Source organism: Eleutherodactylus coqui, chromosome 6 (genome assembly GCF_035609145.1).
Source record: "Eleutherodactylus coqui strain aEleCoq1 chromosome 6, aEleCoq1.hap1, whole genome shotgun sequence".
Taxonomy (NCBI): Eukaryota; Metazoa; Chordata; class Amphibia; order Anura; family Eleutherodactylidae; genus Eleutherodactylus; species Eleutherodactylus coqui.
This window is the reverse complement of record NC_089842.1, coordinates 107,866,206-107,891,406: the sequence shown is the minus strand read 5'-3', so window position 1 is coordinate 107,891,406 and position 25,201 is coordinate 107,866,206. Positions and strand designations below refer to the sequence as shown.

General features: G+C 47.2%; 1 protein-coding gene across 9 annotated transcripts in view; it reads right to left on the bottom strand.

Moving 5' to 3' along the window:
• The window catches only part of PER3 (period circadian regulator 3), a 50,146-nt gene extending 36,939 nt beyond the window's left edge, over positions 1-13,207 (bottom strand). The window contains exons 1-6 of one of the 9 annotated variants that reach the window (XM_066607360.1): positions 7,087-7,255; positions 6,300-6,400; positions 5,164-5,238; positions 4,648-4,686; positions 3,304-3,375; positions 278-759 (exon numbers count right to left, since the gene is read on the bottom strand). In XM_066607360.1, the coding sequence (XP_066463457.1) occupies positions 278-570 (293 nt within the window). In that variant the 5' untranslated portion in view covers positions 571-759; positions 3,304-3,375; positions 4,648-4,686; ... (1 more) ...; positions 6,300-6,400; positions 7,087-7,255. Of the gene's footprint in view, positions 1-277; positions 2,920-3,303; positions 4,687-5,103; positions 5,862-6,299; positions 6,401-7,086; positions 7,256-13,058 lie in introns of those variants that run through there. The other 8 variants (XM_066607358.1, XM_066607355.1, XM_066607359.1 and 5 more) reach the window with 8 other exon arrangements.
• Positions 13,208-25,201: the final 11,994 nt, after the last annotated feature.

The following is a 25,201-nucleotide window of genomic DNA, read 5'->3' as shown; positions in this document are numbered from 1 at the left end:
CAAAAACAGGCACAGAATTGAGGTATTTATGCACTGATGAGACAGTTAACCATTTCCTAGCTTTACATCCCCCAAGGCACATGCTGACCTTCAAGCAGGGGGTCCTATATTAGTTTAAGAGCACCTTGCAGCTACACCGCAGACTGGCAATAGAGTGCCATATGGGCGCTTTGTGGATAGTAAATCTTAGAGGGGTTGTGCTGCAGTCTAGTATACCCAGATCCCACCCAGATCCCACTTTTATAATTCTCTATGGTCTAGTATAGTGCAGGGTTACCCGTTATTGCTGCTGCCGGTGGACTTGCTCGGTCTCCGGAAGCTGCAGTTTGATCTCCTGTTAGATTCATTAACATTGGAATCTGTTCCGCTAGATTCATGACCGTTACAGTCGTTGCCGCTGGAGTCATTACAGTTGGAGTGCATCTCCATCTCCTCGTGGTGCTCGCAGTTCTGCTCTTCAAGAGTTTCACAGTTAAATGTATTTTTGGGAGGACATCCCTCCTCCGTTCTAGTGGCTGTAGACCAGTCCTCACTTTGGATCAAGCCCTCGCTTTGGACCTCTGCACTCATGGTAGAGATCTTGAATAATACTGTTCAGGTCGGTATAGGTGCTTCTAATCTTGGGTACAAGGTGGGTACAGCAAAACAATTTGGTGAAGATTTCCAGCTTTGTGGCATTTGTGGTTCACCAGTGGTTTTCTAAGCAGCTTCAGATTCACAACGTATGTTCATGAAGTGGGGGAAGGCTTTAGATGCTTCCTATAGCGAAAAAAGTGTATTGAATCATGCCTTTTTAAACTCTTACCACAGTTTCCTGGAGCTCTCCCCCTATAACTGCAGTCTGGCAGGGTAGTCAGGGGCTCTCCCCCTATAACTGCAGTCTGGCAGGGTAGTCAGGGGCTCTCCCCCTAGAACAGCAGTCTGACCGGGTAGTCAGGAGCTCTCCCCCTAGAACAGCAGTCTGACTGTGTAGTCAGGAGCTCTCCCCCTAGAACAGCAGTCTGACTGTGTAGTCAGGAGCTCTCCCCCTAGAACAGCAGTCTGACTGTGTAGTCAGGAGCTCTCCCCCTAGAACAGCAGTCTGACTGTGTAGTCAGGAGCTCTCCCCCTAGAACATTAGTTTGGCCGGGTAGTGATGGAAAGAGCTCCTGACAACAGCCCCACTGTGTAAACAGGGACACTACGATTTGTATTCACTGACCAGGTTTTACATTGTAGTGAACAGGATTTTTTTTTTTAATTGCAAGACCACGATGTATACAAGCACTCAGGAGCATGCCATTCGTCGATGCTTAGAAAGAACTTCCAGCAGATGTGGCTGGAAAATCAACAACAAATGAATATATAGTAATCATGTCTGGAGGAAAATAAAAAAGGTAATACAATAAATGGATCAAGAGGGCTTTTTCTGCCGAAGGTCTACGTTTCTACCATTCATGTCTCATGCCTCATCTGGCTCCCCAGAGCCGTTCTGTAAGAGCATCTAATACTGACAAAACACTGGCAACAGAAAGACAGCGAGCCGAAACCGATCATGCAAAGTAACCAGAGCGATGGGAAGCGATCCCCGCTATCATCAGCCCCATAATACTCCATGGAAATTAATTCAGAATGGTCCACAGCTGTCAACCCATGCGGTGGCAGTAGGTACCCTCGGATAAGTGTGCCAACCGTCTCCGACTCTATACTATGTGGCTTAAGGTGCTCTTACACCTTTTAAATCGCCGGATCATTCGAATGTGAAGAATGTGAACGACCAAGGACCGAACGATGCAGTCGCTTCTCGTTTATTTTATGCAGGCGTGTAAACAGCGATTATTTAGTCATTCACCGGTACAGTGAATGTGAACAACTAAACGATTTGCGTATGAACGACTTATCTGCCTGTATAAACAGGCTACAGGAGTGAAAGAGCGAACCCTGTCATTGTTCACTTGTGCGAATAAGTCGCTCAGTGTAAACATACCTTTACAATGTACAATTTAGTAAACCTTTGCTATTAAGGTCCAGGAGAGTAATTGCTCCGTCTATTAAGATACTTATGTCAATGGGAAAGATCCATTCATTTTCTATTCTGACAAGGGGTTCAATTACAATATTTTGTCACCTATAGCCAGCTGGAAGGGTGTGCACACCTCTGCAATACATTTTTCTAAAAAAAAAAAAAAAAAGTGAGGCAACTTAAAAACTTTGTACCAAATGGTGTTTACAGCCCCTGTGCAGTCCTGAGAGTCACCATACTTACAGACTCCACAAACCCTGTGAGTAGTCTGATCCTAGAGCCGTAAGTTACTCCACTCTCCATACCTTATCAGGAGGAGCGGATGAAGTAAGGGCCCTTTACCACAGAACGAATACCATTCAGTCAATCGCTAGATCACGCAAAACTGAACGATACTTGTTCAGTGTAAACCAGGCCAATAACTGAGCGATGAACGGTATTCGTTGGCTTTACGCAGGCGCGAAAAACCTGATGGTAAACAGGCATTTATCTTTGTACTGCCTGTTTACTGTGAATGAAGGCTGGCGGCAGGGAAGGATCTCCGGCGCGCTCCACGTCCATTAAGTGAGCAATTAGCGCTCCTCTGTGAAAGCACAGAAGCAATAATCGTTGGGATTACTGTTGGGGGCCCAAGTACTTAAAAGGTACCCTAACATGACTACAGCATCAGCCTGCTCCAGGTGCATCAGGATTGCAGGTTGTCCATGTCAGACCATACTTTGACCTGTACCCCACACGCGTTTCACTTCCTGTGACCTGATAAATCATTTCAGTGCAAAAACTTTGCTCAAAAACCTTCCAGCCAATTTCCAACAAAAAGCTGATTTCCTAAGTGCTCCAGCAGTCATTATCCCTGCAGCCGTCCTGTGACGTTAATGTGCTGCATAAAAAGACCCTCCGATACGAATAGTAATCATTGTAATTAGATCGTTATTAGGCGGCTAAAAGAAATCCGAATGCAATTTTTAACTCTGTACGTAGGCAGCGCTGTACTGTTTTATCTCCTTTCTTTACATATGCATTTTTTGCCGACAGCAGGGTACGAAGGGGGAAACAGGTAAAGGGGTTGGGAAAGGGGGAAACAGGTGAAGGGGTTGGGAAAGGGGGGGGGGCACTTAATCATTTAGTTTGCTTTGAAAATATTAATTCTTCAAAACTAGAACAAGGACAATTAACTTTCTCTCGGGTTTTGCAGTGCAATTATATAATTATCTGCTCGTACTGTAAAACAACCAATTATGCATTAATCCTCACGCCCTGTACAGTACAACTTCCTATCTACTACCAAGTGACACACTTACGGACTGAACGTACTGTACTCAGGGAGCGTCTAGCCACGTGTGGATGTTCCAGCGCCTGAGGCGGAAGTTCAGCTGGTGAGTAAGGTACAGTCATAAGTTCACAATGACAAGGTTTCATTAACCACTAAGTACAGAATAATTCGGTTATGCACATTACAGGGAGAATAATACATTTTCTATTGATTTCTATGCCTGTGGGCTTCTTCATAGACAAGTTAGCCGGTGGTATACTCAATAGCATTTAGAAAGAGGGTCTCCATCTCCTAGGGGAATGTCCTATATTACACACATCGATATGAATATACCATAAGATCAGATAAGCACTTCCATAGTGTAATACCACCAAATAACGTATTGTCCGAATGTGGTATAAAAGTGCTCACCGAGCTAAAACGCAAAACAGAAATACCCTTTCCAGTTCAGCCAACACAGGATTAAGTGGCATGGATTCTTCCTGCCCTTTTCATAGTTCGTGATATGCTTGCAGTGGGCTAACTGTCTAATTACAATAACTAAGGACCCTTTTATACCACAAGATAAATTGGAAGGCGCATGCAACCAGCGGTGACCTAGTGAGCTTGGCATGCAGCTACAATAATTGGGTAGGTTTGACTGTTCATTCGAACATACCTACATCTGTAGTCAACCCTTCTACCACTGCTTTCTATTTGGCAAATCATACGATGCCCGTTTATACAAAAGGATTTGCAGGCGACACAATTATTTTAGGTCCGCTTGAAAGATCCAATCAGCGAGTCTAATGATTTCTAGCTAGTCGTTCGCTCGCCGCACACGTTTACACCAAACAATTATACAGAAGACCCCAATAAGTGTTCCATGTTTAAGAGGACCCCAAGCCAGACCCCTTCTCTACAGACCCGGAGCAGGGGTCTGGCTTGGTTATTAAAACGAGCCGATCAGATCACGGACGACGAGAAGGAGGAAGAATCCCTACCACTCCATATAGTGCTGGAACAGAGCCAGAGGTCGGCACCAATGAACCGGGTGCGTTTTTCTCCCCGCAAATGTCCCTTTTACCAGTAGACCCCTCATATAGTGGGCATCCGAATACACACCCTGATTATAGTAAACCCAACCAAGATAGTGTGGTCTCCTCCCTGTAGCTTTCCAGCTGTTTTAGAACTTCGACCCACAGTATGCCACGAGAGCCACCGGCTGGGAATTGTAGTCCTGCGACAGCCGAGATACAGTTAGGAACCCACCGATCTACTGGGTTTGTCAGCTTAACATTTAGTTTTTGCTAACTGAAAAGTGCCGGCTGCAGTCGTCTCCCCTCCCCAACAGATTTTCACTAAGTGTACTTCAGCCTCCTTATGTCCTTACCACATATGTGCCACCCACGTGCCCTGTACTGGATGCTATCTGTAGGATAGAACATAAACACATGTGAACACGATGTTCCATACCACAGGTGTAGTCCTACCGCATTACATAACTCCCGGCTGGAACAGAAAGTTGGCGGCGTGTCAGCACTAGTTTATGGGCGCCAAGTTAAAGAGCAAGAGACATTCTGTACAGTAATAGTAAATAAACCGCCTTCACTTGCTCACCACTTCTGTCTACGATAGAAATGAGAATAAGGAATGCCAATCAATAAAATAGAGACCCAGGCAGCATCAGCAGGTACATTGAAAACTCCTCCATATACGGCGAGAACTTTTATTGCACGACTCAATAGGCAGCAACGTTTCGACCCAGAGGCAAAAGACAAAGACCTGCTACCTATGGGGTCTTGCAATAAACGCTCACCCTATATGGATAGGATTTAAATGCACCTACTGATGCTGCCTGGATCTCTAGTTTATTGGTTGGATTTATTTGGATTGTGGGTCCTGGTACCGTTCTGCAGGCCTACATCAACAGAACGCCTCCGCGCAGTGCCGGGTCTGGGAGTGCTGCTGGGCTTACCTTCTGCTGTGGATGAGAATAAGGAACGCCGTAATATGCAAAAAAGTTAAATAGACATTCACAGAAATCAACAGGCATCCACTGACCTCAGCAGGTACAATGGTTTACATGCGGCGCCCCTAGAAATAAAGAGGACTTGCCATATTACCCTGAAGTCGCAAGATGCTGTGGCATGTGCCCTCCTCACCAGGAATATTCTTGGTATACGCGCATGTTCACACAGATTTGCTCCGGATTTTGATGCAAATTTTGGTGCAAATCCACGGTAGATTTCATCCCTTTAGCTGACTGAAGGGGTGCCATCTCCTGCAGATCCACACCAGTAGGTGCAGAAAATCCAAAATAAATCAGCTACGTCTGAAGGCACCCCAAAATACATAAAAAGTTGTTCAAAGTCTCTGATTGCAGTAATTCAATAGGAACCTTCACAAACCTAAAACATTCCTGATTATATAAATGTTCAAACAAGTACAAGGTTCTTTCCAGTATACATGTCCGGGTTCTCACTGTAAGGCCGGCTTCACACGAGCGTGACGGGCTCCGCCGCATAATATTTCGCAGTGAAGCCTGTCACGGCGCCCCCCCAGAGACCCCATACTTACCAGCGGAAGATAGCGTGAAGACGCTTCCCCGTCCACCGCCGTCGCGTCATGTGACACGCCCACCGCGTCACGCGCCGGCCGCGTCATATGACGCGCGGCGGTGGGCGGGGAAGCGTTTTTTCACGCTATCTTCCGCTGGTTGCATCGGGAGATAGCGTGAACGGACGGCTTCCATTGACTGCAATGGAAGCCGTCAGCGCGTACACCCGCGGCAAATAGAACATGCTGCGGGTGAGGACAGGAGATTTCACGGTGCGAAATTCCGCGGTGGAATTCCGCACCGTGAGCATTGTGCTATTAGGTTCAATAGAACCTAATAGCAGGGGGCAACGCAGCGGATTTTTGCCGCGGATTTACGCGGCGTAAATCCGTTCGTGGGAAGGAGGCCTAAAGGTTCCCATTCAATGACAGTAGCAGTGATCTTGAAAACCATGCCAAATTAGTGAATAACTTCATCATACAAACATTTAGAGGGTTTTTCTTTCTGTAACCCCTAGGAATCCACTGATGCTGATAATGAAGGGGATGCAGCGCTGATTAAGTTGTGTCCTATTCAACGCTTTTACCTGCAGAGTAAAAGGAGTGGGGAAAAGTTATAAGGGGCCGCAGCCCCTTTATTATCCTGTATTGTGGAGGTCGGACCCCCAACAAAATCACAAAATTGTATATCCTAAGGATATGCCATCACTTTATAAGTTGAAAATACCCCCTTTAAGCTTTCATTCTCAAACATGTGACCCACTGGCCCCAAGTGAGGGCCCGAGTACAGCCGTCAGGGGCCAACTGAGAACATGCTTCGTATTACGAGGGAAGTTCAAATCATTGAAAATTGCTTAATTCTACAAAAACACACTTGATTCAAAGTAATTGCTATTGCACTGAGGTCAAATCTCACCACAGCCAGTGGGAAAATTATCCGTATAGATTTCCTCAATGTAATCCTGAGCCCCTCAGCAAACAGGTACATCCCAATGTCAGTGTGCGCCCAGCACAGCACCAGAGATTATGCTGGTGCTATACAAGTAATGAGTCCGTACAGCCGGAGACCTAAAGAGTTAATACTCATGAGAACTCCGCTTTCATTCCAACTGAGACAACAAATGCCAAGAACTGACTCACTTGGAAGACACTTCAAGAAGTCAGTGCAATAGTAATGCAGTGTTCTTAAAACAAAGTTATATCAGTCCCTGGATGCGAAAAATATATATAGATATAAAAAGTGGATATAGTGAAATTAGTCCCAAGAGCTTACCATCAGGAAAGAGCAACAAGTGACCTGAGCCCAGGTGAGAGTAACAATGCAGCAACTCTCCGAAATCAGCACAAGACACTTCAAGGAGAGGTGGATCCAGAGTGAAATTAGTCCCAAGAGCTTACCATCAGGACAGAGCAACAAGTGACCCGATCCCAGGTGAGAGAAACAATGCAGCACCTCTCCGAAATCAGCACAACAAGCTTCAGGGAGAGGCGGATCCAGAGAGTAGCCGCCCCGCGAGAAGGGTGTGATTAATTTTAGGAACACGCTGCAGGTACACGCTTCCTACTGTACTCAATGTTCAGTAGACACCTGCGCCTAGGACTGGAACAGAAAGGGCATCGCCTACTGATCTGACACATTAGACGGATATAATTGGAAGTTTCTGTCACATCAAAAATGACTGACCCAAATAACGAGGTACGTACTGTACGGAAACCGCCTGTGCTGCTATGTGGTCCCTAGAAAAGGAAGCCCACTCTGGCATCCACCCCATTGTCACAAGTGGTCAGTGCCATACAAGCCCTCCCATCTAGGTAACCAGGACAGATCAATACAATACAGCCATGTGCTGAGGAGTCCCCAACCAGTAAGGGAGTGGGGGGGGGGGGGGGTCCCATTTACAGTGTAACTGTCATTTCCAAAAACTTGACACATCAAAAGTTTTGATCAGTGGGTGTCCGAGTGCCAAGACCCCCACAGATTGCTAGAAGGTAGCAGGAATGCTCATTGAAGCGCTGCCTCTGCCCTCTAACTGAAGCCGGGCTCAGAAACTTTGTATTGAGCCAGCCTTCGGCTAGTGAGCGGGGGGCAACACTGGGTTGGGCGTTTGTGCTGCTTCAGTAGGGACCGGCTGGGATAGGAGAGTATTCAATTTTAGTTCATTTTAAACTTTTTTTTTACGTCCCAGAAAACCACTTTAATCACAAAAACCCTATTCCCACTGAAGTTCAGCCTTACCACAAAATGACCAGCTAACATCATTTCAGTGATGCCCAGCAAGTGCCAGGATCGAATGCCAGGAGCATTCAGCAATGGAGATCGGTTCAACTCCAGCGCAGGGCTTGTTAAAAACTCCAAGCACCGATGAGGGAAGAATGGGTTGCCCCCAGCCAGGATCTGGCCCACAAACTGATCTCCAGCATGCCAGGGCGACTTATGGCCCGACAATCATTTAAACAATTGCACAAGCGCTGACGTCTCCGTTAGGTTTGTTAGTGCCCATGCAGAGCATTTACACTGAAAGACACTGCTGGTTTCTCGCATAGCGCTGCACCTCCTGTGTGAAGCTCTGAGTGGGGAGCGTTTACACGCAACAAAAAGCCAGCGATCCAGAAGTCAGCGATGAACAAACATGAATGAATAGTGAGCGATTTTTTTTTTCGCGCTGACATTTGAACAAATTTTGAGCGATCATCGTTACATGTAAATGGGTCACTACAGAAGTGTTGAAAAATAAAAGTTTAAAAATGCTTATAATTTTACTTCAGTAACAATAGAAACAGCTGGCTAAAAGATCTGTAAACACCGAAGTAGCAAACTTTGTAAAAACTTTGTATCAGTCTCAAAACGTTTGGCAACAACTGTATACATAGAAAAACAAACATGTATTTTGCCCACATCAATAATACTTTGGTTTCTAAAAAACTTTGAAAGTGTCTACTCCCCCTTTTATAGCAGGGGTGCCCAACTTTTTCTGGTCTGAGGGCCACATTGCCATACTGAACCACAAGCATATATAATGCCTCTAACTTATATACTCATTTCTGGAGTGCCAAACGGGTCAAGAGACTGTATTCTAATATATAGGGACCCAGACATGGTAACACAGTGCACCCTTACTACTTGTCCTAATACATAGGGACCCAGACATGGTAACACAGTGCACCCTTACTACTTGTCCTAATACATAGGGACCCAGACATGGTAACACAGTGCACCCTTACTACTTGTCCTAATATATAGGGACCCAGACATGGTAACGCAGTGCACCCTTACTACTTGTCCTAATATATAGGGGACCCAGACATGGCTAAACAGGGCACCCTTAGTGTTGTCTGTTCCTATTGCCTGACTATCTGCAACCCCTCCTCACCCTGACATGGAAACTACATGTAACAGCCCCACATTTCCGGTGCTGCACACAAGGGTATTGTGGGCCGCATGTGACCCACAGACTGCATTTTGTGCACCCCTGTTTTATATTAAAGGAGATGTCTCGAGGAAGCAGTGAATTTTTTTTTTTGCCCAGTCCCCCTAATTAAGCAAACATTACTAATTACTCCTGTAAATGACTTTTCTAGCTGGTTTCTACTTACAGTTCCAGCGTTTCAGCAACTTATAAAAATTTTGCCAAGATGGCCGCCGGCTCTTTTCCCTTCGCTCGCTGCAGCCCGACGTGCGCGCTCCCGAGACGCTACCAGCTGTGTCTCCATGGCAACCAGACGCCCCGCAGCCGCCGACCGGACCCCTGGAGTGAACACGGCCGACCAGTCACCCACCGCCAGGCAGAAGGTAACCGGCACAGCGGCAGCCCCCCCCCGGCCCAGCGACAGCCCCCCCCGGCCCAGCGCTAGTTCCCCCGGCCTAGCGACAGCCCCCCCCCGGCCTAGCGACAGTTCCCCCCCGGCCTAGCGACAGTTCCCCCCCGGCCTAGCGACAGTTCCCCCCCGGCCTAGCGACAGCCCCCCCCCGGCCCAGCGCTAGTTCCCCCGGCCTAGCGACAGCCCCCCCCCGGCCCAGCGACAGCCCCCCCCCCCCGGCCCAGCGACAGCCCCCCCCATCGCAGCGACAGCCCCCCCCGGCACAGCGACGACAGCCCCCCCCGGCGCAGCGACGACAGCCCCCCCGGCCCATCACTTACCAGGACAGCAGGACAGCTGGGCGGCTCTGCACCTTCCTCTAACAGAGGATGGTACAGAATGGCCGCTCCAGCGCGCTCCCGAGCAGTGACAGCTCGTCTGCGCATGCGCAGAAGAGCTGTAGCGGGGAGCACACTGAAGCGGCTCGTGCTGAAAGGAGAAGACCGGACTGCGCAAGCACGTCTAAAAAAGCAAGCTGCCAGCGAATTTAGACGGAACCATGGAGACGAGGACGCTAGCAACGGAGCAGGTAAGTGAATAACTTCTGTATGGCTCATATTTAATGCACGATGTATATTACAAAGTGCATTAATATGGCCATACAGAAGTGTATAACCCCACTTGATTTCGCGAGACAACCCCTTTAAGCCCATATTACTGAGACGTTTATATGATAATTCCCTTGTACTATACAGCCAATGGAAATCCCTGTAATCTGCGGGCATATCCATCCGGCATGTAATCTGCAGGAAGAGTACTGCTCCGTGCGTCATCGTTAATGTGATCCTGAGTCTAAGGCTAAATTCACATGTGGTGGAGATGCTGCAGGTTTTCAGTGTGCAGCAGATTACAGCAGCGGTCACGTGGAAGAGTCTTTAACAAATCCCATCACCATGCGACGGAAAACGTCAGCGTGAAAACTGACCTACGGTGCAGATTTTTAAATCCGCTGCAAGACGATTTTGCCAGCATTTGCAGTAAATTTTCCTTAGTTCAATGCAGAAGCTTACATCTATAAGAAGACCCCACTGCGTAGATTGTGCTCGGGGTGATCTGCAGCAAAAGCAGCGGCAGATCCAGGATGTGTAAACCATCACTGAGGCCAGCGTCACACAAAGCGCCATCACTGCGGGCGTCTGCAAAGGAAAGCCCGCAGCAAGTATGCAGTGGCCAAATCCCCACCTATATGGTGCACATCTGGCCACGGATTTAGACCTTTGGCATACTGGATGCCACGTGCGGTCCGTGTCAATTCACCAGCAGCACAATGCCCAATTATAGCTGACGCAGCGAGGTAGGATGACGTTTTTTTTTCATCGCACGTCCTATTCCTGTCCACATCACAGACAAGAAATAGGACATGCTAATGCTTGTGTGCGCAAATTGGACAGGTGTCCGCGTGCGGTCTGATGACAGTTTCATCCGAGCCTCTCAGGCGTAACGCACACACACGGGAAATGTGTACCCAGCATTACTTACGGGAATGTTGCGCATTTTAACCCTGTACTTCAAAGGTGACAATCCGTTGCATAAATACACACGCTGCTCATTTAAAACCTGCAGCGATTTTTAAAAACCGCAGCAAATTCGTTGCAGAAGTTTTCCGTACCGCGTAAAATAGATTTTTTTAAATCTACTGGACATGGCTTCTGCTGTAAATACTGTGAAATGTCCACAGCCTTTACACTGCATGTGAAGTGCCCTAATGGGATAATTAACCTAGCGCAATTAAAAATCTGCTAATCCGCCATCCAATGAACCAGCATATCCAATAATCCAGCATCTATCAGTTCCCACTGACTTCATGATAAAGCGATTTTGCAAGGTTATTTATTCGATTCCCTATTATATTCAAGGAAGAGGCCAAAACCAGAACATAAAATAAGATACTGTGCATGAGACAGGGACTACGAGTCCAATCAACAGACTACAGAACAGCAGACCCCCCCCCTGTACAAGTCACAGCCCAAGAAACAACGGCCAATTAGTGAGGCTTGGCTAGATCAGCGGGTTTACAGATGAAGGGCTTTCTCTAAGAGCGGAGGCTGTGCTGCTGGTGGCATTGGCATGTGCTGAGCCCCGCATCTCTGAAAAGCATGTCTGCTTCACGTGAATTCCCGAGCCTGAGAGCTTCCAATCAGCGGAGGACCAATACAGAGATCAGCCTGATCCGGGCACTCCCATTGGCTCTGCCCTAAGTGCCAATCTGCTGCATGTGTCTGGCACAGCACTACTACATTGCTTCCTGCTGCCAGACCCTAAATACCAAGCTTTATCCTCCTTTTGGGGGCTGCAGTAGAAGATCCCTGCCCTTCAATAAATGCCCAAACAATGCCCTCAAGCTCAGGTTTTACCCATGATAGCAATATCATACAAATTATGTGGCTCTCTGTTGCTCTAATGCCCTTGTGAAACTACAACTCTCAGCATGCACTGAAAACCTAAGCAACTTCGCAAGGGTTTAGCAAATTGTGGCTCTTGAGCGATTGTAGAACAACAATTCCCAGCATGGTAACACATCAAATGTCCTACCTATGTTTTATTGTATATGGCTGCAGATAACTATTATCCACAAGCAGGTTAGGTGCATCCTAATGTGATGATCTGTGGCTCTCCAGTTGCTGAGAAACTACAACTCCCAGCATGCTATGACAGTGTCAGGGCATGCTGGGAGTTGTAGTTTCCCAGAAGGTTACAGATCAGGCGCCATCAGGTGTCACCTCCATGGGGCCACATGTCACCGGGGCCCTAATGGATCAGTCAGCAATGGGAAAAAAAAAATCATCACGGACAAAGAAGCTGCACGCAAAAACGATATATATTGCCACTATGGTGACGTACGCACTTCTGTATGTAGAGAACACTGGCACAACGACCGCCATTAGTTGCCAGCACGCCATTACAGCAATGGAGGGGATCTAATTGGGTGTGACACTACAACTCCCAGCAATCATGCCCAACCAATAATGCCATAAACATGCAAGATCTAGGGAGTTGGCAAGTTTGCGCCCCAACAAAAAGTGGTCCCTGCACCCAGAAAATGGCTAAGCCCATCAGCGATGATTGAACATTTCCATAACTTGCAAAGTGATTGGTGCCGTCGGGTGGCATCAGTACAGATGACTTCTTGGCACCTATGGCATGCTCCATCCCAATACACAGACATAGCTATACAATCATCAACAATCACTTCCAATCAGATTGATCATTTATTGCGCCTTTTTGCAACAGTTGGCACAGATCTGCAACAAAGGTGCAGTTGTAGGAGGGGGGCTAGAACTGAGATGATGCTTATCACAAGTATTGGGCAATGCCAGGCTGCAGAAGATGTGCAATACATACAATACATGCAGATAACGGGCAGAGCAGCCCATGCCCAGCACTTACCCAGGTGGCAGCTACAAGGGCGCCTCATGCTGGACCACAGGCCTCCAAAACAGGCTGAAACAAACTGACAGTTCACCCCTGCAGGGCACAACTAGCAGGGAGGTAAGCGGCAGACACAGTAACCGGGGGACCACTTCACACTGCGCTCCCCTTCTCACTCCCCATCTTCACACACACAACACACATTCACCGTGCAACGTGACAAGACCACGCCCTCCCTCTTTCCATTGGCTGCACATTCAGACCCGCCTCCGTCCCATTGGTCGGGGCGTGGCTAAGGAGGAGCTTTGTAAATCCAACCATTGGTGCGGCTTCCGGGACACGGTAGTCTGTCACCTGGCCGGGCACGTTACATAAACAGTCGAGAAGCTGAGCATAGGGGGCGGAGCGAACAGACGACACGCCCACTCCTTTGTAAAGGACTTCCCGCCCTTGTATGAGGACAGATTGCTGGAGGCGGTGCCTTCTCAGCGGTCCCGTATACTGGGAGGGTGAGGTTCGGCGGGGCTCGGAATACGGACATTCTCCGAGCGTTACCTCGCAGTTCTATGGAATGTAACATTGTTGCAGATTGAACTGCAGAGTTCTAAACGTTGCATTCATTGTCTGTCAGACAATGTAGCAGTTTTCCTCAGGCGTACGCTATGTACGAAAATCAATCGGGGCGAGAGATCCATCACTATGGCTGCTGCCGCACGCAGCCGGCTGTTCAGAAGCGCCGTTTTGCAGCAAAAATCACCACATATATGTGTCACGTATGCAAGAAATGTACATGAAAAAACATGTAAAAAGACGGCATTTTGAGCAAATTTTACGTTCACGTTTTGATCCGTTTTTGAGATGAAAAGCATACCTTTTTCACTGCAAACTTGAGTTTCTTTTTTTTTTGAAGTTGAACATTTTTTCCTTTTGCCCAAAAAAACATACATTTAGCGCATGAAAACGTGCAGCCACACGATCTCCATTGACTGTGATGACTAAAAAGGATCCGCTTGCATAAGGCCGCTGTCACATGGGCGACAAAACAGCGCGATTTCCTCGCAACGCGACAGCGCTACAAATCGCATGTATGTGCAGCCCGTGCTTTCCTATGGGTTCCTTCACATCAGCGATGTTTGGGAGGCCGCTACATTGCGAGGGGAAAAAAACTGCAGAATGCTGTATATTGGCGTGATTTGCGATGCTATGTAGCCCTATAGCCTTCCTTTGTGTTGCATCGCAGGAAAACGCGGCTTTTGTGTGCGGTGCAATGCAACTTTCAAAGTAGGAAATCCTACAGTTTCCCCTAAAATAAGCCCTAGCTGCATAAAAAAATTATAATACATCACCTTTCAGGCGCTGTCCGCTCTGCCGCACGTCTCCTCTGCAGCTCCGGAACACTTTTCTGTAGTCTTGAGCCAGTGCTTCATGGTCAGGGGTTCAAAAACCCAGCCTTCAGGAAGCGCTGGCTTGGATTGGTTCTCGAGCACCGTGGCTCAGCCAACCACTGTAGCGCTCAATGGCTGTGATTGGTTCATTGAACGCCGAAGTGATTGGTTCTCGAGTGCGGTGGCTCAGCCAATCAGAGCGAGCGCTTCCTGGAGGCGAGGTTTTTGAACCTCAGACCAGGAAGTGCCGGCTGAAAACTATAAGCAAGTGTGCTGGGGACAGTGTGCCTGATAGGTAATGTATTGGTTTTTTTGTTGTTTTTTTAGTGGCAGATAGGGCTTATTTTCAGGGTATGTTTGACTACATTTAACCCACTTCAGCCTATGGATCCATTAAATGCTACGTTTTCATCTGTTTTTTTTAAGTAAAAACGTGCGTTTCATGGTCAACCATATGGCGGTATGCACAGGCCTCTGGCTGTAGGTCCAAAGAGATTTCTGAAGTGCACTACATACTGTGCGGGGTACTTGTCACTTTTTAGTAATTGTCCATTATCTGTTACTGATTTTTAAAATAAATTTCACAAATGTTTCTCCCATACATATGCATAAAAAACATTATTTCTTAAACTGTTTTTATTTCTCCAAAACATTTATAATATTAATCAGGTGGTATAAACGCCGCAACAGCCTGCAGGATAGCATCAAAGTGGTGACAGATCACCCACAAGTACCAACTTTTTATTGCGCATCTTTTGGGTCCATGGCATTTTATACAAATCGCAGCATGCTGTATGTGTGATGTTCTCTTCTGCATGTGCTCATCGACTTCTCTATAGATAAGGAAAGCTAAAAAAAACCTTTGTGTGACCAAAAATGCTTGTAAAAAAAAAAACCACAAGAATTTTATGACCTTTTTTTTTTACAAGCTAGAAAAAACACCCATAAAAAGATTACGAGTGATGAAAGTCATAGACCCGATCACATGGGATGTAGCAGCGCAATGCAGGATTTTGTGTCTATCAGTATGTCTTGCAGAAATATTGCGCTCATCTGATAGCACCCTCAGAGTGTTGGGACGCAAGCAGGCGGATGGAGATAATGCCAGGGGAACCTTCTCTTCATCTGTGAAAAGACAGCCCAGGAAGATGTATTTCTTTAGGAACCGTCCCTAGAGGGGGCGAGCATTAGGTCAGGCTCAGACAGCCATAATCCGCATTGCACCGTGGGAGTGAGCACGCAGCAAGTACATAATGACATGTTTGCCGTGTACTATCGTGGTGTGTATGCATGCGTAATATGTGCCAAGACAGAACATGTTGCGACGTAGTTCTATACGCACAATGAGAGCCTATGGGAGATTGGTACAGCATACTACGCATGCAAAACTTGAACACGTCGCACGCTGTGACCATACGCTTGTGTGAGCCCAGCCTTAGAGTAGAGTGTGCGGTCTGACCGCAAGGAGGGGTGCCTACTCAGAATATGCGAGCAGAGCAGGCGCAAGTAAAGCTGCCACCTCGCTGGTATTCACATCAAGAGGCCAGAATGTTGCATGCAATTAGAGAGCTGCTCTGTCCAAAGAACTCTGCCTGCACCGAAATTCTGACTCCTGAATTCCCTACTCTGTGGAGGCGGCACCTGTCCCTGTACCATCACTTGGCACAGAGCTTTACTAACTTGCACAAAATAATCCTACCCTGCCGACACCTTTGAGCTCTCAGACTCTGTATATTTTTGGAGTGGCTGCGATCACAAGTGCTACAGTTCTTAACAGCCTGTTACCGCTCTGATGCGGGCAGGAGGTCTAACTGACATCTCCAGTGTCCCCGAGGTGCAGGTGTGGAAAGCTGGGGTAACCCTCAACAAGTTAGAGCCTCTTCAGATGAGTGTATTTACATCTGCAATGTGCAGAGAAAAGAACTCATTCATATCCTCGGGTTCGTACACATTTTCCATATTACGTACAAGCATTTCTCGCATGCACAAAAAATAGGGCCGGCTCAAAGGTCCCCATAGAAGTCTATGGGGTGCGCAAAACACTGTTCCATTCCCTGAAAAAAAAAAAGAACACATCTGGACCTCACTGGGCTAAATAGCTTTGTAAAACCAGGCGTGGTAGTGTCCCATGTGCAAAAAACCCTGCCTTTCATGTGCAAGAAGTACACTAGAATGTGCTGATACGTACGTGAATCTACCTCATGCATAGCGCAAATATGTAGTGCTAAAGCATGCGTACTTCCTCCGGCTACTTTCTATCTCAATGATGGGGATGTTACACTGTGAAACCTGACAGTAAGATCACGAGAAGAGCTTCATGGTGACTTTGATGGGGATCCTGAGGACGCTTTAGTGTAATAATTAGAGATGAGCGAGCACCAAAATGCTCGGGTGCTCGTTACTCGAGTCGAACTTCCTGCGATGCTCGAGGGTTCGTTTCGAGTAACGAACCCCATTGAAGTCAATGGGTGACTCGAGCATTTTTGTATATCGGCGATGCTCGCTAAGGTTTTCATTAGAGATGAGCGAGCGTACTCGGATAAGCGGTACTCACTCGAGTACTTGGCTTTATCCGAGTACCGCTGTGCTCGGGTCTAAAGATTCAGGTGCCGCTGCGGCTGACAGGTGAGTCGCAGCGGGGAGCAGGGGAGAGCGGGCGGGAGAGAGGGAGAGAAAGATCTTACCTCCGTTCCTCCCCGCTCTCCCCTGCAGCTCCCCGCTCCGTGCCGGCACCCGAATCTTTAGCCCCGAGCACAGTGGTACTCGGATAAAGCCAATTACTCGAGCGAGTACCGCTTATCCGAGTACGCTCGCTCATCTCTAGTTTTCATTTGTGAAAATCTGGGCAATTCAAGAAAGTGATGGGAACGACACAGCAACGGATAGGGCAGGCGAGGGGCTACATGTTGGGCTCTATCTCAAGTTCCCAGGTCCCACTATTAAGCCACAATAGCGGCAAGAGTGCCCCCCCCAACAATGTTTACTTCTGAAAAACCCTCATTAGCAAGGCACACCTTAGCTAAGCACCACACTACCTCCAACAAAGCACAATCACTGCCTGCATGACACTCCGCTGCCACTTCTCCTGGGTTACATGCTGCCCAACCCCCCCCCCCCCCCGCACGACCCAGTGTCCACAGCGCACACCAAAGTGTCCCTGCGCAGCCTTCAGCTGCCGTCATGCCACACGCTGGCCTCATAGCCACACCACCCTCATGTCTATTTATAAGTGCGTCTGCCATGAGGAGGAACTGGAGGCACACACTGCAGAGGGTTGGCAGGGCCAGGCAGCGACCCTCTTTAAAAGGGGCGGGGCGATAGCCCACAATGCTGTACAGAAGCAATGAGAACTCCAATCCTGTGCCACTTCCGTCAGGAGCTGCAAACGTGGGCATAGCAATGGGGAATCCATGTGCCACACAGTATTCATTCTGTCAAGGTGTCGCATAGCTCAATCCACACTGCAAGGGGAAAGCCGTCAGCGCTCTGCCCCCTACCCAAGTCAGTCAGTGCCTTTGTGCCAGACAGGTCAAACACCGCAATGGGAACTAAGTTTGCACCAACAGCATAGGCGGGTCCTAGGAAACCCAAGACATGAACAAAAAATTGATCTGAGCGGCCAAACATGGCAGACTTGCACCGCGCCCACGGCATAGGCCTCGGCCCACAGATTCAGCAATCCTAGGCTGGAAGCGGACTTTCACTGCACCCAGGACATAGGCCTCTGCACAAACCCTCACCAATCGCGTGCCTACAGCCGACTCCAATGCTAGCGTAGCTGTGCACGTCTCATTAGCGCTGTATTGCTCCTGTAGTTTGTCCCAATGCAGTGCCCCGGATAGTAGAGCTAACGTCAGATTAAATACAGGTGGGCTTCGGCCCACACTGCATGCCCCAGTCAGACTGGGGTTCTTTATAAGTAGACACAGGCAGGTACAACTCCGTGTGGACCGACAGCATGGGTGGGTCCCAGGAAGCCACCGTCGTTACATAAATAAATCCCACTGCATTGCCAAGCACAGCTGAGGTAACGTCAGATAAAATGCAGGTGGGCTTCGGCCCACACTGCATGCCCCAGTCTGACCGGGGTTTTTAATACATAGACACAGGCAGTACAAATCCCTAATGTGAAGTCCGTGTGGACCCAAAGCATGGGTGGCTCCCTGGAACCCACCGGCGGTACATAAACAAATCCCATTGCAGTGCCCTGGACAGCAGAGCTAACGTCAGATTAAATACAGGTGGGCTTCGGCCCACACTGCATGCCCCAGTCAGACTGGGGTTCTTTTTAAGTAGACACAGGCAGGTACAACTCCGTGTGGACCGACAGCATGGGTGGGTCCCAGGAAGCCACCGGCGTTACATAAATAAATCCCATTGCATTGCCCAGCACGGCTGAGGTAGCGTCAGATTAAACGCAGGTGGGCTTCGGCCCACACTGCATGCCCCAGTCAGACTGGGTTTTTTTTATAAGTAGACACAGGCAGGTACAACTCCCTAATGTGAAGTCTGTGTGGACCCAAAGCATGGGTGGCTCCCTGGAACCCACCGGCGGTACATAAACAAATCCCATTGCAGTGCCCAGCACAGCTGAGGTAACGTCAGATTAAATGCAGGTGGGCTTCGGCCCACACTGCATGCCCCAGTCTGACTGGGGTTTTTAATACATAGACACAGGCAGGTACAAATCCCTAATGTGAAGTCCGTGTGGACCCAAAGCATGGGTGGCTCCCTGGAACCCACCGGCGGTACATAAACAAATCCCATTGCAGTGCCCTGGACAGCAGAGCTAACGTCAGATTAAATACAGGTGGGCTTCGGCCCACACTGCATGCCCCAGTCAGACTGGGGTTCTTTTTAAGTAGACACAGGCAGGTACAACTCCGTGTCGACCGACAGCATGGGTGGGTCCCAGGAAGCCACCGGCGTTACATAAATAAATCCCATTGCATTGCCAAGCACAGCTGAGGTAACGTCAGATAAAATGCAGGTGGGCTTCGGCCCACACTGCATGCCCCAGTCTGACCGGGGTTTTTAATACATAGACACAGGCAGGTACAAATCCATGTGGACCGACAGCATGGGTGGGTCCCAGGAAGCCACCGGCGTTACATAAATAAATCCCATTGCATTGCCCAGCACGGCTGAGGTAACATCAGATTAAACGCAGGTGGGCTTCGGCCCACACTGCATGCCCCAGTCAGACTGGGTTTTTTTTATAAGTAGACACAGGCAGGTACAACTCCCTAATGTGAAGTCTGTGTGGACCCAAAGCATGGGTGGCTCCCTGGAACCCACCGGCAGTACATAAACAAATCCCATTGCAGTGCCCAGCACAGCTGAGGTAACGTCAGATTAAATGCAGGTGGGCTTCGGCCCACACTGCATGCCCCAGTCTGATCGGGGTTTTTAATACATAGACACTGGCAGGTACAAATCCGTAATGTGAAGTCCCTGTGGACCCACAGCATGGGTGGCTCCCTGGAACCCATCGGCGGTACATAAATGTATCCCATTGCAGTGCCCTGCTCAGCAGAGCTAACGTCAGATACAATACAGGTGGGCTTCGGCCCACAGTGCATGCCCCAGTCAGACTGGTAATATGTACCTTAACAGTAACTGCGTTGGTGGAAATGTGGTCGCGACTGCGGACCTAGTAGCGCGGTTTTATTTAGTTGGTTTTCGGAATGTGGCCAGGATTAAGTGGGCCGTGGCGGGGGGATGGTGGTGGGCGGGGCTCTCTTGTTGTGTCGTTAAAGGTGAAATTCTTGGACTGCCACCAGACGGACCAATGCAAAGGTATTTGCCAAGAATGTTTTCATTGTTGGAGGAGGTGGGGGATGTTTTTGAGGCACTACGTGTCCTCTCCACGTGTTCGTGGTTATATGCACCTTAACAGTAACCGCGTTGGTGGGAAATGGCCTCGCCGCCATCATGTCTTTGGGAAGCCTCCATTTCCACACCCCAGTGACATAGCATTAGCAGCGGTATAAGCAGAGCCCAGAATTAGTGACATTTCAGCGGTAGCATTGGGGACAGGCCCCAGTAACATATCACTAGCAGCAGTATAGGGGGAGCACAGTATTAGTTCCATTTCAGTAGTAGTAGCAGTCTGGACAGGCCTCAGTAACAATTCCGAAGCAGCAGTATAGGGGGAGCACAGTCTTAGTTCCATTTCAGTAGTAGTAGCAGTCTGGACAGGCCCCAGTAACATATCACCAGCAGCAGTATAGGGGGAGCACAGTGAGGTAAAAAACCAGACAGACACCGTATGCAGCGTATATATTGTATACTCTTTCCCTCTGGCGGGATAACGGCGATCATGTAACGGACACAGCAGAGCCAGGAAACAATTATGCGCAAGCCTGCTGTAACGCTTAGCTGGGTATTAATGAGCGACTACTACCCCCAGCAGACACGCAATAAACTGTAGATGGTCACAGGCTTGGCTGGGTAATAATGAGCGACTACTACCCCCAGCACACACGCAGTAAACTGAAGACGGTCACAGGCAGCCCAAATATAGTATTTTTTTCCAATTTTTGGGAAAAAGCCCACTGCCTATATAGCCTGTATATGGATTTCCCTGTTGGAGGATGACTGTGGTTATTGAAAGCACAGTGCAGTCAGAAAAAATTATGCGCAAGGCTGGGTATTAATGAGCGACTACTAGTACCCCCAGCAGACACGCAGTAAACTGAAGACGGTCACAGGCAGCCCAAATATAGTATTTTTTCCCAATTTTTGGGAAAAAGCCCACTGCCTATATAGCCTGTATATGGATTTCCCTGTTGGAGGATGACTGTGGTTATTGAAAGCACAGTGCAGCCAGAAAAAATTATGCACAAGGCTGCAGTAACAACTAGCTGGGTAATAAGTGAGCGACTACTACCCCCAGCAGACACGCAGTAAACTGAACACGGTCACAGGCAGCCGAAAGATTTTTTTTTCCAATTTTTTTGATAAAGCCCACTGCCTATATAGCCAGTATACCTCTTTCCCTGTACCACTGTCCCTGCCTCACCAGTACTGCCCCTATACTCAGTAAAATGACTGCAGACTGCGGACGCTATGGTCTGCACGCCTGATATACAAAAAAAAAAAAAATTTGCAAAACTGCTAAAAGCAGCCTCAACAGTACTGCACACGGTCAGATGTGGCCCTAAGAAGGACCGTTGGGGTTCTTGAAGACGAAGATAACAGCCTAACACTCTCCCTATAGCAGCTACAGCAGGACGGCACTTTCCCTAATGTCTCTCAGCGTGCATCTGTGGCGAGCCACGGCCGGCCCCAGATTATATGCTCGGGTGTCACCTGATCTCCCCAGCCACTCACTGCAGGGGGGTGGGATAGGGCTGGAACTTCACAGGAGGAAGTTGTAATGCCTTCCCTGTGTTACTATTGGCCAGAAAACGGTGCAAAATTTTCTGGGAAGAAAATGGAAGTGACTCGAACACCGCGTGGTGCTCGTCTCGAGTAACGAGCATCTCGAGTACCCTAATACTCGAACGAGCATCAAGCTCAGACCAGTACGCTCGCTCATCTCTAATAATAATGTGAAATTCCTTAATTTATAATTAATTCTGAATATTTGCTGCTTGTGTCTAATAATAGCAGCCTGTATAGCTGAACGTTGTGTAATCTCTGTACTGACCTAGAATACTCTGTACTTTCCCTTTCTGAATCATAGCAAGTCATTTTCTGTTGAGTGACTTTTACAGTCTAGTTTTGGGGTAAGGCCGGACATTCTGTCGCAGATCCGGTATAAAATACCGGAAGAAAAGCGCTGCATTCAGCACTTTTTGTTATGTCTAAAAGCTGGGCAGCTGAGCAGAAAGCGAACGGACCCCTTTATATTCAATGGGGTCCATTCTGCACTGTTCGGATCCATCATAAGACGCATCCGTTCGGCAGGGGAAACTGAATGGAGCAGGAAACCGGAACCCCTGATGCGGATGTGAAACCACCCTAACTCACACTGTGCTTGCAGCATCCTCTCCTGTCTTTACTTTGCAGGTTGGCTGGATGTTGGGATGCAATATCCTGTGGAGTCATCATTACAAGCTACTGTTTCTGGTGGTTGTGGGAGTAGATGATGAGGTAACACATTTACTACATGTAAAATTGGGGCTAAGGAGGCCCACTGTTGAGGAGGGTGGTTTGCAGGTTGCAAAGGCACTATTATTGTATAAGGTATGAAGAAGGGCACTATTATTGTATAAGTGGAAAGAAGGGTATTATTTTTGTATAAGGTATGAAGAAGGGCACTATTATTGTATAAGGTATAAAGAAGGGTACTATTATTGTATAAGGTATGAAGAAGGGCACTATTATTGTATAAGGTATGAAGAAGGGCACTATTATTGTATAAGGTATGAAGAAGGGCACTATTATTGTATAAGATATAAAGAAGGGTACTATTATTGTATAAGGTATGAAGAAGGGCACTATTATTGTATAAGGTATAAAGAAGGGTACTATTATTGTATAAGGTATGAAGAAGGGCACTATTATTGTATAAGGTATGAAGAAGGGCACTATTAGTGTATAGGGTATGAAGAAGGGCACTATTAGTGTATAGGGTATGAAGAAGGGCACTATTAGTGTATAAGGTATGAAGAAGGCCACTATTAGTGTATAAGGTATGAAGAAGGGCACTATTATTGTATAAGGTATGAAGAAGGGCACTATTATTGTATAAGGTATGAAGAAGGGCACTATTAGTGTATAGGGTACTAGCACGGGTTATCCGATACAGAACACATGCAATACAAAACGTAACATTTTAAGTAAAAAAAGATGACATCAGAACGTACACATAAATCCGTGGAAGGACACCTCTGCTGATTAATGCTATGTTAATGTATTAACTTAAAATAAACAAATTCAATGATTCTTGCATTTAACATTTTTATTATGTAACTTTTACTGCAAGGCCTTTTGATACACAAGCTTTCTGGTTTTTCCATCAGAAGCGTAAACAAAAAGATTTTTTCCATTCCAAACTCTTGAAAACTCCATGTACAACTGACCATGGGAATAGCAGGACTCCTCCAGGTTAATTCCCGCCACCTTCAAGCTTTGGCCCTGTGCTTTGTTGAGAGACATGCAAAACACCAAACGAACCGGGAACTAAAGACGCTTGAAATCGAATGGCATATCTGACGGAATCATTGGCATTCTGGGAATGAATACATCCTCCCCTTTTGTCACTCAGGTTAAAATGGTGGTTTCTAAAACATGAAGCAGCAGGCTTTTAATGCACAACCTTGTTCTGGTCCGATTTGAGTAAAATATGGCTTTTTTTTTGCCAATAGCAACCAATCATAGTTCAGTTTTCATTTGTTATTCTGCTGAGGTAAAATGAAAGCTGCGCTGTCATTGGTTGGTATATACTGTACTGCTTAGGTAAAATAAAAGATGTGCTGTGATTGGTTGCTATAAGCAGCAGTTTTAAATGCTCAGTGCTGAGATAAAATGAAAGCTGCTCAGTGATTGGTTGCTATAGGCAACAGTATTTAATCCTCTTAGTGCTGAGGTAAAACGAAAGCTGCTCTGTGATTAGTTGCTACGGGCAACAGTATTTAATCCTTAGTGCTGAGGTAAAACTAAAGCTGCTCTGTGATTAGTTGCTACGGGCACCAAAAACTTTTTTACTGTTAGTTGATTTACTGTTAGATAGTTTTGATAAATGAGGGCCGGTGTTCATAAATTTGCTCCATGTACACCTGTCTGGGGACATGTCATTGTTGCAAACAGTTATCCGCATGGACATCCGAGGAGGAATTAGGACACAAAAGGACAAAATGGGCAAATAATTGGTGGCCTCCACCAGTGTTAGACTGGGGCTAAAAAGCAGTCCTGAAACACAAATTTTCAACTCTTAATATGACTCTTCTAGTGGGAATTACTTCTTGGAAAAATAACCAGGAATACTAAATCGAGGACAGAACAGCCAGTCTGGGTGACTAGCCTGGCTGTCTCACTCAGCACACTGTGCTAGCCCAACAGTTTTGCTTCAGTGGTGTAGTCCCTAGGAGCCCGTGCAGTCTCCTGAAGAGGAAACATTACTGGAATAAACCACAAACTATCCAGGAATTGAAAAACGACATCCTGCAAGAATTGCTGCAGTGACGCTGGACACGCTTACCAGAATATTCATCACTACGGAGCATAGCATTCAAGCATGCTTGACCGCAAATTTGGGAAACTTCCCAGTATGTGTCCCTTATATAATATGGTACCTGTATGAATGTATTATTTAAAGGCTGTGTACAGTACAAATCTCCCTAAATACCAGCAGTCTCATTCCCTACTTACAGAGTCTACAGTACTGTACACTATCTAGCTTGCTCCATGTTAGTGCTGATAGAGAACAATTGCTCGTCTCTCAACTTTCCTGGATCCAGTAGGACAGTCCCAGATATTGGATGCTGTTTTGGGACGCCTGCTGCATATCCGAATTTTAATTTCAAAATTTTTTTTTTATTTTAAATCAAATTATATATGCCTTTTATGCTGGTGATTCCCCTCGCAGGGGGTATAACATAAAGTAATCATAGCATATCCAATCATATAACAACCACAATAACAGTTATACAAGTCATCCACATTAAACTACTGATAATATAAAGAACATATATGAAGTATCAGCACAGAAATGGGTGATAGTAGTTGGTATCTAAGCCAGTTGGGTGGTCCTTTCTTTCATTTCCCCTCCTATCAATCTATCTATCTTCTAACTATCTGATTCTATGTCGCCATAAGCCACGAGAG